Source organism: Vespula vulgaris, chromosome 17 (genome assembly GCF_905475345.1).
Source record: "Vespula vulgaris chromosome 17, iyVesVulg1.1, whole genome shotgun sequence".
Classification (NCBI taxonomy): domain Eukaryota; kingdom Metazoa; phylum Arthropoda; class Insecta; order Hymenoptera; family Vespidae; genus Vespula; species Vespula vulgaris.
Genome location: NC_066602.1, coordinates 3381314 through 3398150, shown reverse-complemented (window position 1 = coordinate 3398150; position 16837 = coordinate 3381314). Strand labels below are relative to the sequence as shown.

General features: G+C 33.1%; 4 protein-coding genes across 21 annotated transcripts in view; 3 read left to right on the top strand and 1 right to left on the bottom strand.

Moving 5' to 3' along the window:
• LOC127069875 (uncharacterized) overlaps nucleotides 1-6912 on the top strand; it is a 50373-nt gene extending 43461 nt beyond the window's left edge. For both annotated transcript variants that reach the window (XM_051007495.1, XM_051007494.1), the window contains 5 exons: nucleotides 384-1022; nucleotides 1204-2120; nucleotides 2230-4741; nucleotides 4870-5022; nucleotides 5121-6912. In XM_051007495.1, the coding sequence (XP_050863452.1) occupies nucleotides 384-1022; nucleotides 1204-2120; nucleotides 2230-4741; nucleotides 4870-5022; nucleotides 5121-5290 (4391 nt within the window). In that variant the 3' untranslated portion in view covers nucleotides 5291-6912. The remainder of the gene's footprint in view (nucleotides 1-383; nucleotides 1023-1203; nucleotides 2121-2229; nucleotides 4742-4869; nucleotides 5023-5120) is intronic.
• Nucleotides 1-8214, bottom strand: part of LOC127069899 (probable 39S ribosomal protein L24, mitochondrial) — a 45744-nt gene extending 37530 nt beyond the window's left edge. For 2 of the 4 annotated variants that reach the window (XM_051007565.1, XM_051007564.1), the window contains exons 1-5: nucleotides 7997-8214; nucleotides 7700-7885; nucleotides 7392-7594; nucleotides 7143-7329; nucleotides 6972-7066 (exon numbers count right to left, since the gene is read on the bottom strand). In XM_051007565.1, coding sequence (XP_050863522.1) covers nucleotides 6980-7066; nucleotides 7143-7329; nucleotides 7392-7594; nucleotides 7700-7885; nucleotides 7997-8092 — 759 coding nt within the window. In that variant the 5' untranslated portion in view covers nucleotides 8093-8214 and the 3' untranslated portion in view covers nucleotides 6972-6979. Of the gene's footprint in view, nucleotides 1-5764; nucleotides 6040-6926; nucleotides 7067-7142; nucleotides 7330-7391; nucleotides 7595-7699; nucleotides 7886-7996 lie in introns of those variants that run through there. The other 2 variants (XM_051007567.1, XM_051007563.1) reach the window with 2 other exon arrangements.
• Nucleotides 8215-8693: 479 nt separating this feature from the next.
• On the top strand, nucleotides 8694-10180 carry LOC127069900 (uncharacterized). Its single transcript, XM_051007568.1, has 3 exons — nucleotides 8694-9128; nucleotides 9267-9465; nucleotides 9545-10180. The coding sequence occupies exons 1-3, from the start codon at nucleotides 8781-8783 to the stop codon at nucleotides 9745-9747; spliced, it is 750 nt and encodes a 249-aa protein (XP_050863525.1). The 5' UTR covers nucleotides 8694-8780; the 3' UTR covers nucleotides 9748-10180.
• A 577-nt stretch (nucleotides 10181-10757) lies between these two features.
• LOC127069884 (CREB-regulated transcription coactivator 1) overlaps nucleotides 10758-16837 on the top strand; it is a 47810-nt gene continuing 41730 nt past the window's right edge. For 3 of the 14 annotated variants that reach the window (XM_051007533.1, XM_051007530.1, XM_051007521.1), the window contains exons 1-2: nucleotides 10759-11453; nucleotides 11870-12044. In XM_051007533.1, the coding sequence (XP_050863490.1) occupies nucleotides 11931-12044 (114 nt within the window). In that variant the 5' untranslated portion in view covers nucleotides 10759-11453; nucleotides 11870-11930. Of the gene's footprint in view, nucleotides 11454-11481; nucleotides 12059-16837 lie in introns of those variants that run through there. The other 11 variants (XM_051007531.1, XM_051007528.1, XM_051007532.1 and 8 more) reach the window with 8 other exon arrangements.

Sequence of the window (16837 nt, the reverse complement as noted above, 5' to 3'; positions counted from 1 at the left end):
TTGAAATACTAAGAACGAAAGACGTTCGTTTTTTATGTTATATCAAAGATCGATCGTTATCTTCTTTTCGAAACCTTTCAATTATTTTTCGTAATTGATTTTACTATTTGACAAGAGAAAAAAAAAGCGAAGAAAGAAAAAAGGTTTTGTTGACTAAAAAAAAACTTTCGTCCGCCATTTTATAAGAATCGAATGGTCCATAAATTTGATAAAGAGAAAATTTTTGGGAATACACCTACGTAAATCACATCCTACGCTTATTTGTATGATGTAGTATACTATACCTATATGTATTGAAATATATATATTACAATCTTTACATATTTATACATATATATATTCTCATGCATACATATATATTTCAACGTTTTCTCTCTTTTCAGATTCGGTAAATGATAGAATGGACAATTGTGGAGGCGGTCAACGGCTGCCCCCAGATGGGGACGAGTTTCCTGCAGCATATCAAGAATTTGCCAACGATAACGCAACCCAACACGAATACCGATTTCCAACAAACTCCTCGACAACTACTATAACGAGCACGACCACCTCCTCAATGGCGACTACAACGACTATGAATAACAACAACAACAATAGCAGCATCAACAACAACAATAATAATAACAACAACAACAATAATAATAATAATAATAACAATAATACAGACAACAATAGCTTTCGTTTGTACGAGAACGATAAAAAATCATTCGCCGTGAAAGATAATTTCAAGGTGCTCGCGAACGACAGCAACAACGTTGTCGGTTCGAGGAGCGAAAAGAATTATTTTGACTCGGCATTGGATGAAAAATCTGGAAATAAAAATTTCTCAAACTCGATCGGTCACAACAGCCAATCCGAAATTAACAGCTCACCGATTACAAACGGAGAGACCATATTAGTTTCGGAAAAGAAAATCGAGATAGCTGCTTATTATCACAAAGATGTACCAACGATTGAGACAGAGATCAAAATTCGAGCTGACGAAATTTCTAACGAAGTTCCGCCACCATTACCATTAACAGGTAACGATTGATCGTATATCAATCTATATTTTCATTTGAAAATGATCCATCCATCCATCCATCTATCTATCTACGTGTAAATTCTAAATCGTTTTTATATATCTTTGAGAAGATTTTATACGATACAATTGTTCGCAAGGAATTTGCAATTACTGATAACTATATAATTATTTTCATTTAGGTCCGCCTAAATTGGAACAATCGAATTTACCTGTGAGGAACATCGATCAATCATCGTCCAAGAAATTCTCGTTGAACGTCGATCCTTGGAGACAAGACGACAAATCGGAACGATCGGTCAGAGACAAGATCGCAATGTTCTCGTCGCAAAGTAGCTTGGATGCACCTTTGTTTCCTAACGCCGTAAACGTGTCAACTGTGACCGGAAACGTTAGAAAATTATCGAAATACAAATCGAGCGAGGATGTTTGTTCCGACGACAAATGTCTTAATCAAAAGGAAAGAAGTTCGTTTTTTTCAGACAGAACTCAAAGTTCCTTCGACTTGACCGATTCGGTTAAAAGTTATTCTCAAGAGAGTTCGCCCAGTAAGAGATACCCGAGTAGTTCGAAAATGGCACCGACAACGCCACCACCTGTACCTCAAAAACCAACGATAACGGCGACTATCAATGATACAAAAAATTATGTGACATCGTTGACGAATAAATCTTATTCCCCGTCCGCCGTTACGATCACGTCGCCAGACAACATTCAAAGTACAACGAAATTATACTCCTCGTTGTTGAACAATCCGACGACTAGTCCAACGAAAACAACGTCAACAACGCCAGTTTTAACGCGTGCGACGAGTTTCTCTGGATCAAGTTCGTTTGCTCAAGAACGTACATCAGGAAACAACAACGATGTGCCTAACGGTAATAATCAAGTGTCCAGAACGAATTCGTTGGTTTCTACTTTTAGAAGAAACAGCGAGGATATGAGAAGAACTAGCTTGAATCAGCTGATCGAACAGAGAAGACGATCGATCTCGAAGTTACGTGGTTTGGTGATTCCTGAGAAGGAGACTGTACCTATCGAACAGCCTATCGTTGATTTGCCAGAGATCAAGTCACGTAACTCTATACTACTCAGTCAGGTTGGTCTAAAAAAATAAAGTAAAGATTATTAATACATCGATTGTTGTTAGATATTTTGATTTATACATGCATACGTATATGTACATATATTGTTTTTTAATTTCGTAGTTACCTAAAGCAAACATACAGGACAAATGGGGATCGCAAAGTTCGATAGCAAGTAATACAAGTTCGGCGAGTGTCCCGTTGAAAGCTACAACGTCTTTCAAGATGCCAGCTCCTCAGATAAACTCGAAATATTCGCCAGCTTTTAAAAGGAAGAGTCTGACGGTATACGGTTCCTCCAGTAATACGATAAATTCTTCTGCATACATGACAAAGAATTCTCACGGTAGTAATACAAGTAGCAATACGAGTAATACCTTGTCAGAACCACCTAAAAGTTTAGAAAGTATATGTAGTCCGACGAGGAGCGATTACAGTTTTGAATTCGTATCGGCGAGCAATTCTCCAGACGTTTTACGTGGCAGGCAGAGAATGAATGCGCCGAGAAAGACGCGTAACGATTACGATGACTCTGACAATGACTCGGCAGTGAGTAGTTCTCAGAGTAGTATATCACGTGGTTTCAGTCCACCCATGTCACCTGTCCCATCGGAGAGATCAACTGTTTCGTCGGAAAGATCTTACGTGTCGACCGAGATGAATTATCAACGTCGATCTTTCATCATAGACACCTCGAACAAGGCTTTCGTAAAGACTGAAAATGAATCGATAAGTAATACCGAACAATATAACGCTAGACCTAACATTCTAAATAACGAAAGGACATACGTTTCGTCGGAAAGATCATCATCGTCTAGCAGTAGTAGTACCAGTTCTGATCCACGTTCGCCTCAGCCGATAGACGCAACAAGGAATTCGCAAATTCCTCAAAGGCAAACCTTGAGAAGATCAAACAGTAACGAAACAAATTGCAGTACCTCGTCGACTTTGACATCGGGCTCGCAGGCTAGTGCGGAGTCATTATCAAGAAGAGTACTCAAGCCACAGAGCGTTGAGGCAATAAACAGGAAGAATATATTGGCTAGCGCAAGATGTCGAAGTGGTAGAGACTTGAACGGTTCTCCATTAATCCAAAGAAAGTTCTCCGACGAAGAGGACACGCATCCTGAGAATAGTGGTACCGTTAGAAGAAAGAATAATTCTAACAATAATGGTGTCCCCAAACAGGATATCAAGATAGCTTACATCGAAGTTACTGATTCCTTCTTAGAGGAAGATGATCAGTTACAAAGGAAGATCGAAGAACCTAAATTACCTCCTAAAAGAACCATCATCACGCCAGCTGTGAGACCACCGAAATCAGAGATGTTGGAACCTTCAAACGACTTGAAGAAATGGGTTAGAGCTGAAGCAAAAGCTTTGGCTAGGTCGGCAGAAGAAAAGTTAGCTAATACGATGGAAAAAGATAATCCAGTGAGCTTGAAAAGTCAAACTGTATCCCGTGGTAACAACGAACAGTACAATTCGAACGACTTAGGCCTGAAAAATAGGTCTGTCCAAAAGGAAACCGAAGATATTTCACAAGAAACTATGAAACAAAGATGTAAGGTCAGTTCTCCGATAAAAAAGACACAGGAAGATCAGAACGATCTCTTGACTATCCTAACAACGAGAAGTAGATCAAGATCAGCGATACACGTGGACGATGGTAGTTTTGGCAGATCAAAAAGTCAAATGAGCTTGGAGGATATACTAAGTGCAAAGGTAGAAACTCCATGTCCAAAATTGTTACGAACGCAAAGTATCGAAGGTAGAACGGAGAATGGTAGTGGTTTATCCTTCCACAGACCTAGTCCAGAATCAAGGGACGGTAATCGTTTTACCAAGAAGACGCCAACTCATTCTAATGATTCTTGGCGAGAGGATAAACCATTCGTCTCGAAGATACCAACGTTAGGTAGATCGAGAATCTTAGATAACAACGACGAAACGGACATAATAGAGAAATCGAAGAGCAATGCGTCAAAGATCCCAACAGCTAGGAATTTAGGTAGACGTAGCGTCAGTGTAACCGACATGAAGAAGGCTTTGGATAAGATAGATGCAACCACCAATGGTCAGAATCAGCAACAAGTAACATCAGCTTCGTCTCACAATCGATTTCCAAGTTTGGATAGTAGCATTGACGAGAACGTGTCATCTATTGGAACAGAAACGGACAACGAAAGATTTTGTGGCGAACAGTTCGGTAGTATAAGTTCATTGGCTAGCAGTACTAGCTTGATTTCACAACAAGAATTAGCTCAGCTCGTCGAAGAAGCTAGCCTAGAGGAAGCTCGTTGTGCTCATGACGTGATAGTAGTCTTACTTCACAAAGAAAATCCTACAGGAAGTGTTGGGATAACTTTGGCAGGTGGAGCTGATTGCGAAGTCAAAGAGATTACCGTTCATCGTGTGTTAGCTCATTCCATTGCCGACAAGGACGGTCGTGTTCAAAGAGGAGACAGAATACTTAGTATAAATGGTAGGAGTACACGTGGTCTCACGCATAGAGAGAGCCTAACTGTTTTGAAGCAACCAAGATCAGAAGTTGTCTTGGTTGTATCTAGGGCGAGAATCGAAGAAGGATGTAAATTGAGATCAAGGACTGCCAGTGTCGAAACTATTGTTGAAGGTAACGATTGCTTCTCATATGTCGTTAGTCTGAAACATAGTGGATTCAAGTATTAATACGACAATGAATATACTTGAAAATTATTTCCACTCTTAATTCTATCTAAAAGAAGATACTGATTTTCCTAGGATTCGAAATAAATACGGTAGAAGATACTGCTTGGGGTCCACCATCAATGGTCGCAGTTTACAAAGATGGAGCTGGCCTTGGATTCAGTTTAGAGGGAGGACGAGATAGTCCTCTAGGAGACAGGCCCTTGGTAATAAAGAAAATATTTACTGGTGAGTTTATTTCTACGTTTTCTAAACCTATACTAGATCTGGTCTATCACTAATGGAAATAATCTTAATCGAATTATTCCTATTTCCTAATAAATCAGGAGGTGCTGCTGAAAAAACAGGTGCCTTAAAGGCAGGGGACCAATTACTAGAAGTAAACGGTAGTGACGTTACAAGAATGTCGAGGATAGAAGCTTGGTCTCTGATGAAAAAATTACACGACGGTGAAGTGAACCTCCTAGTCAGGCACCCTGCCACCAAGTCCTCGTGAACCATAGTAAATTATAATGGACTTCCCTAGTTTTCACATCATGGGATTCAGTTATCAAGAAATTATCAATTTCTAAGATCAGAGTTATCTCGATTGTCGACGAGAGAATCGATACACACGAATAAAAAGAAAAATTATATATGTATATGTATACGTACATCTATATACATATATACATACATATATATATATAATCTATCTTGTTTGTTTTTGAGGTTATGCCATGTACGAGAAAGTACAATATTTGCTAAAATAATCGACAAAAGGAATGCATTTACTTACTTGAACTTTCGATACATAACCTTAAAAAATTAGTGCTGACTCAGTGCAATAATACTATCGACGTTAAATAGTTCGTATAGTTGAATCCTAAATCCTCGCTAATTAAGTCATATTTACCGCCGTAGTTAAACATTTAACTGCGTAATGCGTAAATAATACTGAATATTTCATAATAGTTTTTTCCCTCGTCCCCTACCCCTCACCCTCCTTAGAGGCTCTCTTTTTACCAGAATATATATACAATCTATAAAGAGATTAAACAGCTTAATAGTTTCTCCAATGAGTATATATAACGCAGTGCATCACGGATTTGCATAATTATTAATTAATAAAATATGTTATAAGATTTTGTTAACCTAAAAAAATTATTATTATTATTATTATTATTATTATTATTATTATTATTATTATTATTGATTTATCATGTTACGTTGCTTCTTGATACAAAACATTCTTCGTTTCTTCGTCTAAATGTGTAAAAAATTATTAAAAATTTACTTATATCGATTATGTTATAAACCCTTTATTGCTATGGATATGCTTATATAAACAAAAAAAAAACATAAAAAAAAAGAACAAAAAAATATAATTTATAAAATTTTGGCATCTTTTCTAATTTTCATTGTTAGGCATATTTGTAAATAAAAAATGAAAGAGAAATAATCATGAAAAAATATAAAGAATGAAGCAATATTTAACAAAGTGACATAGATAATATAAAGATGTTGTGTGTTAACATAAGGAAAATATATTAATATTGGATTATATTTAAATTTCAGATAGTGTTCCAGGGATCTGTGTGAGTTTGTAAAAAATTGTACTGTGATATGTATGCGTGACGTTATTTAATAAGATAAATTAACAAAAGAAGAAAAAAAGAAAAGAAAAGAAAGAAAAGTCAAGTATAAGATAAACTATAATTATTTTTTTGCTCTAATCGGATATCGATTACAATATACGATTTACGGTTAACTTCTGCATAAAGTTGGTATTGTCTAATCCTGATAACAATTACAATTATCAAATAATTTCTACATACATATCTAAATACAGCAATTTATAAACAAAACCCATGTCTCAGTGTATTTTCTAATATAAAACGAAAAAGAAAAAAGATGAAAAAAAAAATAAGAAATAAAAGAGATGGGTGAAGATCAAACTTTTTGTATACATTCGTATAATCGACATAAAGTAAAAGGGATTTTGTAATATTTTTCTACAAGCTTAGATCTTGTAAAAATAATATTATTTCATAGCGCTAAAATCAACTGATAACATTTTTCTTATCAAACGGTGTGTCATAAATAAATAAATAAATCAATATATTTTGATAAAAATTATCCCAGTCGATATATAGCTCTTGCTTATGTAAGAAATTTATTAATATATATCTACTTACAATATAACCTAATACCAATAAGATTTTTTAGGTGTACGATCTTCCTTGATACCCATATTATCCATAATATCCATTTCAAAAGTTTTTAAAGCTGGCTAAAAGTATAGTAACATATTATAAGTAAACCTGATTAGATTATGTCATATTACTCAATGATACAATAACGCTTACTTTGAATGTTACTTTTGCTACTTCCTCTTTAGGTGTATCTTTACTTTGATCTTTATAAAGCTTTGGAAGCTTATAATCTATCGTTTCCAATGCGGATTCAGGAATTGGAATTATCCTACCAGTTCTAACAGATACACGTACCTTCTTACCTTCATCCGTATACCTCCATTCTATCTTAGTTCCATTCCTAATAACAAAACGCATTATAACGTAATAAAAGATAGGTTAATAGTCTCTTAATATACATACAAATCGTGAGGATCAACCAAAGCGACGTCAGTGGTAACTAATAATGGTTGCTCCACCAATACATGTATTCCAGGAAATGTTTTATTTTTTCCAACATGTTCTAATTTGGTATTAAGACCTTCTACGATAACCCAATTCCTTTCCTGTATTATTTCTTTTACTATACCTTGTTTACCTTTATCCTTTCCTATTAATATTTCAACCTATGATAAATAACAATAGTATCTTCGTAGTTTATAAATAACAAATAAAGTAATAATAAGAAGATAGAAAATAACCTAATACTATGAAATAAGATATTTCATTACCCTGTCGCCACGAAAGAAACTCCAATCTTTTATAGGTTCTATATGTATGTAAGGAGGTAATTTCATTTTACTATTTTCTAACTTAAAATTATTCGTCCATGGTTTATAAATAGAGAACCAGTAACGTTTACGTTCGTGAGTTCGTCGAAGATATTGCGGTTTGCCTCGAGGAGTTCGCCAATAAACCTAATTTATAATATATATAAATATATGTAATATAAGCAAATATAATGATATGACAATATTTTATAATAAACGTGTCAGCGTATCTAATAAGAAATAAGTAAAATGACGCACTTGTCGCATAGTACGTTCTATGTAGGAATCGGGCAAATTAGAATATTTCTTCGTCCATTCTGCTACTCTTGTAAATAAATTATTAGTTAACCTCATAATTCGTTTTTAACGCTACAGAGATTTATGTAATAAGAAGAAAATATATAAACGACGATAGATCTACGTTTCTAATCGCACGGTTAAACTCACACGCGTAACTAATTATTTACGTAACAGTCTTACCAACATTATCATAATAAATGTTTAACGTAATTTTGGACAAATCTATAATTGCGCATTTGATAATAAAATATGTTTATTATTGACGTGAATGTTAAGTTTGCATGACGTCATGTATAAATCAAATCAATCATCTAATAAAACAAATAAACGATATTGTTAGTGAAGAAAAAAAGCGCGAAATTCGAAAACATTATTGTAAGATTATATAATAAATTTTAATGTTTAAATCTATCAATTATTTATTGCTCAAACAAATTAATATTCTTATATCATTAATAACTTCATCGAATGTGTCACGTTAATATGTTGAACTAATTAAAAAATGTATCTATATTTTGCTTCTTTATTAATTTATTTAACGATATGATAAAATATCGCTATTATGATATAAAGGGAATATTTAATGAGAGAAAAAATAAGAAAATAATAAAATAATCATAAAGACGATCTAAAGTATTAAAAATATTTTCGTATGTATCGATGTATGTGTACTACGTGCCGTTGGCTTATATATAAATACATGCTAACGAGTAACACATACTGTTTGAAATAAAAATTGAAAATGTTGACTGTGATCATTAAAAGGACTGTTTCTCGATTAGGTTTACGAAACTTGTATGTATCCGTAGCATGTAATAATTATATATTGAGAACGAAAAGATATCAATCCAAAGAATTAATATTGCCGTCTATAACCTCCAAAGGAAATATAATATATAGAAATTTTTCTCAAAACGAGGAAAAGAAGAAAGAAAAAAAAGAATTTTTGCCACAACTTATACCTGGTCCCATTGTTATGACATATTCTATTTTTAATACCCTTAAAATGCGTTTCCTTCAATTACTTATACCTTCTTTAACAAAGGATTCAGAGTTTAAGTTGAGAGATATTATGGATTCTGCTAGAAAAGTAAGTTAAATATTACATTTCATCACATTATTTATATTCCTAATTAAAATTTTTATAAGAAAAGAAATTATTTCTCTAATAAAAATATAAGATCGAAGTAAGTGATACGATACAATTAATTAATGAAATTACTTTTAGGCAGCTTCGATGGTATCAATAGCATTAGCAAATAAAGATTATAATTCTTTATACAATCTTGTAGATATTAGCGTATTACAAATATTAAAGTCAAAAGTAGACACATTAACCGAAGAACAAAGAAAACTTATTGCTATGACAGAAGAAAGTATATTTTTATGTTTCCCTTATAATCTTAACTTCATAATGGATTCAGAAGGTAATTGAATTAGTATAGAAATAGAGATAGTCTAATATCTTTGAAAAAGGTATTTTGTTTCATATACATTTTCTTATAGATAATGCAACTGTAGTATTGGAATTGGTTATACATTATGCGCCAGGCGTGGATCTTAACGATATCTTTTCTAAAAGTAAGTTTATTCAATTTACGAGAATTGAACATAAGTGTGTAAGCAATTATACATTTACACGAGATTATACGCAGGGTAAAGATACTTATTGGATAATCACACATCTTAATCACTGTCAAATAAATTAAAGCTAATGTAATCGTTTAACAGCTAAAACTATTAATAAGAATAAAAAAGAAAAAATAAATAAATAAATAAATAAATCATTAAATTGTAAAAAAAAAGAAATAATAGAGAAAAAAGGTTATTTTTTTGCAAGATAAAAATATGAAGAAGTTTTTATAGTTATTGTACGTAATAAATATTATAATTTTTTTTTATTAAAATATCCTATTAAAAAAATATTCTCAAGATAATAATGTTTGGTTATTAAAAGGTTAAATCGAATTTTCCAATTAAATACGAAATGAGGGAGATATTGTTAAATATTGACGAATCACTTTCTAAAAATCTAATTGCGATTTTAACTGATTTATAACTATATCGCTTTAAATCAATGCCTATACGATATCTTTGAAAAATCTTAAGCAATAAACGCATATTCCCTATCATGTAATGAAAGTAACGACGAAATATTTTAAACGATCGGAATCAAGAATTATAATCGCAAAATCATCGTCATTAAAGTATCACATATATACACACATACATACGTAACCTACACACATTATATTAAAATGTAAACACCACAGTAAAATTCCTTTCGTCTTCCAAATAAATCAAATATTTTCTTATATTCAAAAGATACCTACCTTGCCGATAAACTACGTCTTACTAAATCACGAGGAACGTGTAATACTGGTAAGAACGACCAATAGAATGATCGAAACATTTCTACCAATCGGAATCGAGTATCGTATTCAAAAGAAAAAAAAAAGACGATCGTCGCTATCTCGACATTACGAATAAACACGTATTTCTTGGTACGTAAATAAAAAGAAAAAAGAAGACAACTTTTGCTCCGTTTTAAAGAAATACACGTAAATATTTTCTCTTGTATAGATTCGAAAGGTATCTATCTTACCGATGCAACGCACACCCAATTAATTCGAAGAAGAACGTATGTGTTTGTGGTGTGTACGTACGTAGGTGCTCTGATCGTTAATAAACGAATACGAGGGCGCTGTCGATCGAAAACGTTGTCGACCAATGGGCCCGCGAAAATGGTGTTGCTGCGCGTAACGTGTGGCGCGCAGTGCCGCATAATTTAGCGTATCGTCAGTGCCATCGAGAAGGCAGTCGGTTACGGATTTGAAAAGTGAACGAACGAACGAACGGGTTGAGAGGCTGAGTCGACCGAGGCCGAGCTAAGCTGAGCTGAGCTAAGCCAAAGCTAAGGGAAGCTAAGCTAAGCTAAGCTAAGGCAAGCCAAGCTAAGCGAAGCGAGCGAAGCCGAGCGGAGCCGAGTGGAGCCGAGGCGAACGAGCGAGCGAGTCGAGCCGAGCCGAGCGGAGCGAACGAGGGAGCGAGCTAGCTAGCTAGCTTAGCTAGTTAACAAACGAACGACGACGACTACGAGAGAAAAAGAAAGAGAAAGAAAACGAGCGAACGAACTCGGTGTGTTCGTTCCGGTGTTCCAACAGTAGTGTGTTTAGTAGTGTTCCGTATTCACGAGCGTGTGCGTCCCGAATTGTGAATTCGCGCGAGCGTGCGTGCGTGCGTGAGTGCGTGCGTGCGTGCGTCGTGCGTGTTCTGTCTATCTCTGTGCGTGCGCGCTTTCGTGTGTGTTGTGTTGTGTGTGTGTGTGTACGTGCGTACGGCGTGTGTACATATATAAGAAAAAGTTAGTGCTCTCCTCTTAATCGTGTGTCGATGAAAAGGAGGTTCCTTTAAAGTGAGTGATCGAGAGTGAGAGAGAGAGAGAGAGAGAGAGAGAGAGAGAAGAAGGGAGAGAGAGAGAGAGAAAGAGAGAAAGAGAAAAAGAAAGAAAGAGACAGAGAAAGAGAGTGGAGTGGAGTTAGAGTAGGATCGGGGGGAAATTGAAGGGGTAAAGGGGAGGGGTAAGGGACAGAAAGGGAAAAAACGCGCAGGGGAAACGCGCACGTCGACTCGTCGCGTTCACCACCGTGGATTGTAAAAGAACGTTGAACGAGTGTTGTGTGTGTCTCTCTCTTTCTCCCTCCCTCTCACTCTCCCTCTCTCTCTCTCTCTTTCTTTCTCTGTTTCTCTCTCCCTTCTCCTCCCGTCTCTCCTCTCTTTCTCTCTCTTCCTCGTTTCTCTGTCTTCGTCGTGCTATTAGCAATCTCTTAGTGTGTGTGTAGTCCGGTCTCGGAAAAGTCCAGTGGCGGCCACAAAGAGAGAGAGAGCCATCATGGCGAATCCACGGAAATTCAGTGAAAAGATTGCCTTGCTCAACCAGAAGGAGGCGCAGGAAACGGCAGCATTTGAAGCGATCATGCGAGAAGTATCGGACGTCACGAGCAGAGTAAGGAAATCACAGTAGGTCCTTATCTTAAGGGACAGTCTCTCTCTCTCTCTCTTTCTCTCTTTCTTTTTCTCTCTTTCTTGTTCTTTACTTTAATGTTTCCATATATGTCTTTCTCTATCTAACACACACGTTCCGTTACGTAGAACGTTGAGAACGTTTCTGAGAGGAGATGAATAGAGAGAGAGAGAGAGGGGGGGGAGAGAAGAAGAGTGAAAAAGAGAGAGAGAGATGGAGATGGTGATGGAGATGTGGAGTGAGCGAGCGAGCGAGAGAGAGAGAGAGAGAAGCTTCTTGTTTACGTTCTTTCTCTCTCTCACTCTCACTCTCTCTCTCTCTCTCTCTCTCTCTCTTTCTTTCTTTCTTTCGCTCGTTCGCTCTCCTTCTTCTTTTTCTTTTTTTTTCTGTTCTCATACCGAGCTACGTTTATGCGCACAATGTGCAACTTCATTTCACAGTCGTGTATATATTACATATTATATATATATATGTATACATACATATCATATACATTATATGTACGTGTATATATATATATATATACATATACATAAATGCGTTAGAGCTTACTTACTACTTACATACTACTCGCTTACTACTTATGTTAGTTTGTTGGTTAGAGAGAGGAGGAGGTACTGCTAGAGTCGTAGTAGTAATAGTAATAGTAAATAGTATTATATATATATATTCGGTGGGAGTATATACGCTCGAGCGCGCAAGTTCGTGTTTTCTCTCTCTCGCGACAACGAGAGAGCGTGCTTTTTGGCGTGTCCCTAAGCGCCGCGACGCGATCCGATCCTATCCGATCCGATCCGACGTGATTCGATGTAACGCAAAACGCGTCGTTCTTCTCTCTCTCTCTCTCTCTCTTTCTCTTTCTCTCTCTTTCTCTTTCTCTCTCTTTCTCTCTTTCTCTCTCGATACGACACAATGACAATGTGACAACGACGATGGGAGAACGACAACAATGAGATACGAACGAACATAATTTCTTTTTTATTTTTATTTTATTTTATTTTGTACGGTGAAGTTTTTGTCTCTTACATCGCTCTGAACGAGGAGGGTGATGGAGTGGGGAGAGATACAGAGACAGAGAGATAGATAGGTATAGATATATACAAAGCAGAGAGAGAGAGAGAAAGAGACGACGATAACGTCGCGTGGAGAATCGTTGGGTCGTCGTATTGTACAATATTTTTTTCTGTAGCGTCGTTTTTGTGTTGTGTCATTGTTCTCATCGTTGTTTTTGTTGTTATATTGATGATTACAATATTACGTCATTCGATTGAGAACGACCGGTCGTTTCATTGAACTAAACGAATTTTATTCTTTTTTAATGTTTCATGAAAATTCGGCTTGTTTCGTTAGATCTTTTTTTCGTTTCTTTTCTTTTGTTTCCTCGTTCGATTTTTATTCGTTCGAAAGAGTAGGTAGATACTTTTGTCTCGATAGTAGCGTTGGAAGTTGGTTAGGAGTATTATGATTATTAGTTTATCAATTTTCTTTTCTTTTTTTTTTATTTTATTTGAAATTTTAGATTGAATCTTCTTCTTTCTTTCTTTTCGTGTTTCGATTGATTGGAAATATCGAGAATTGATTTAAATTAGAGAAAATATTCTGTTCGATGTATTTTGTTTTGTTTTTGCTTTTATTTATTAAATAAATAAATTAACATATGTTTGTTTCTTATTTGTTCTTACGAAATTTTCTTTGATCATTCGATTAATCGAAAACATCAAGATTGTTTTGAATTTATAAACAAAGACAGATATATAGATAGATAATTAGCTATTTTTAGGAATCGTTTTATCTTTTACAAACACGTTTTGTCCAATGAGAGATAGACGATTAGAAATTCTAATTTAAAATGTCTACGAAGGAGACGTCGAAGACATGTGCGAAACAAAAGATTCTAATAATTAGGCTCTTTCTATTCGACTATTAAGTCAATGTCTTCATCTTCTTATTTCTTATTCTTACTTTTCTAATTCTATTTCTAATTCTCTTTCTTTTTCCAAAGACAATAAAAATACAATGTATATATACGTCGAAGAATAGGGCAAGAAATAAAGCAAGGATTTGTTATTTGTATTAATTCGTGATCTTAAATTTTATATTTAAAAAGAAAACAAATGAAAAATTAGAAACATTGAAATGATACTGAATAATTAAAAGCGAGGAAATAGAAAAAAAAGAAAATAAAAGAGAAAATTATAAGGACGATAAAATAAGAACTAACGATGAGAACGTCGAAAGAAAAAAAAAATGAGAAGTTGATAATAAATGAAAACATCGAAAGAAATGAAAATTAAAGAAGAACAATTAAAATTAATGATGATAATAATAGTAATAATAAAAATAATAAATGAAAATCGAATGAAAAAAAGGAATGAAAAAATATATGAATGCAACGGAAATAAATGATATGAAAAATATGTTAAGCAAATTTATAATAATAATGATAATAATAATAATAATAATAATTGATAAATATATTATATTTAATTAAAAATTATGTCTATATATATATGAAAAAAGAAAATCAAGAATAATGCTTTTATTTTTAGTGAATTTAACGAAACATAATTTAAACAGGGAGAGAGACGAAATTATCGAAGATTAGTATAATTTAAAGGGTCTTGTTATTAGAAAGCTAATCCGGTCTTATGTGTGTCTCTTTTAGAGGTGAATTTTGTAACAGTTTGATTATGGTTGACTGACTTGTTCTCTCTTTGATTCGTTCGTCCGGATAGGCAAATTAATTTTCTGGAAAATTGATTAATATACCCTATGTTCATCTTTATACAATATATACATAAATATTATATATATATATACATATATGAGCTCGATAATTATTTGATAGTGAAAAAAAAAAATAAAAAGAATTTTCTTTCTTAAATAATATATATATTATATCGTAATATTATTACAAGATAATGTTATCATAGTATTATTACAAGATATAGTAAATAGAGTTTGTTTATGGATTAGTTTATCTTTGTTTATTAATATAACTATTCGTTTATTTATTGCGTAATTCAGCACAGTTTTTTCTTTTTTTCTTTTTTAAGAAATTTACAATTTGTCAATTATTAATCTAATCTAATCGAAATATGTAAAGTTTTTACAACATTCTACACAGTTAAGATAGAGTTCGTTGCATACATTTTATATATATATATAAAATCTTTCTAATATGAATCACTAAAACGAGTTAGACCAGTTGTAATATGCTTTTACTTAACCGTTTTCTAACCAAGAGTCAACAACCTACTTTCGTTTAGTATATGATTCAACCAATAACTATGTTCTTAGTCTCTTATCATGATTTCTAATTTTCTTTAAAACGTCATTATGAAAACGATCATTCGTTGCTTAATTGCTTTGTATAATTACTTTTTCTCTTTTGTTTTTTTTTTTAATCATTTTTCTTCTTCAATTTTTTTTTTCTATTTATTTATGTATTTATTTGTATATTCATTTATTCATTTATTTATTTTGTTAATATTTTTCTTTATTATTTCACATAAGTCGTAAAAAGTTCATGCCAACTCATTTATGTCAAATTTTATGCTAATTCACTCGGTTTTGTAGAACGTTTGCTTTCTTTTTTTTTTTTTGTTTTTTATTATTTATAGCAAGGTTAACTTAAGTCGATATTATCGATATTATTCGTCGGGCTTGACTTTTTCGATTTTTATTATTTATGTTTCGATTGTGAAAGAAGTATGTTATACGTGTTATAAAAAGAGATATTAGAAACATTAAATTAAAATTATCACATATTGGATTGAAAACATAAATTAATGTATATATAATAAAATTTAATATATGTATGATATTTTATATATATGCATATTAAATATATTTATGTATGTATTACATATATTATAATTTATATTATATATGCAATATGTAACGTATAATAATAAACTCTATATTAATTATAATCGTTTTTCTTTTATAAACCACTTTACATGTTTGAAGAATAAAGATTAGATTAAATTAAATATGCATTACTTGTAAATTTCTTTAAAAAAGATTTTTCTATGCTCTCAGCTTCCGTAAACATCGCAAGAAGGAAATTTCTTAAGAAAAAAAAAGAAAAATATGAAGAAAAAATAAACGAAAAAAGAAAAATTACTTGAAAATTATGTTTTTCACAAATGCAATGCAAAATTGCAAAAAATATAAGAGATATTAGAAAAAAAAAGAAAAAAAAAAGAATTCTATCCACAATATTATTGCAAACATGCAATGTGTATTTTTGAATTTATATTATAAAAAAGAAACAAAAATTTCTCTATCACGTACGAAAGTTCACGTACGGTGTTTTAAAAAAATTCTTATGGCTTATCGAAGTTCTCTAGGCACTTCTATTCGATTTATATTATTTTATATGTTGAGAATGGAATCTAGTCGGTCAAAAAAAAAAAAAAAAAATTAAAATGCTAAGACAAGAACCTGTTTAACAGAAGTATCTTTCGAAGGAAAGTTTTATGTTATATCTTCCACGTAAGTTATTCCGTCTCTTTCTCTCTTTCTCTCTCTCTCTCTCTGTATTTTAATACAGGAAGAAAATAATCTTTACGAAGAGATCTCGGTTTTATCATTTTAAAAATGAGAAAGAAAGAGAGAGAGAGAGAGAGAGAGAGAGAGAGAAAGAAAGAGAGGCAATAAGAGAGAGAAAGAGAGAAAGAGAAATCGAAAAAGAGATATTATCTTTGTCTCTTTCATATTCTCTTCTTTTTTTTTTTTATTCTTTCAATTGACAAGTATGTAGATAATAA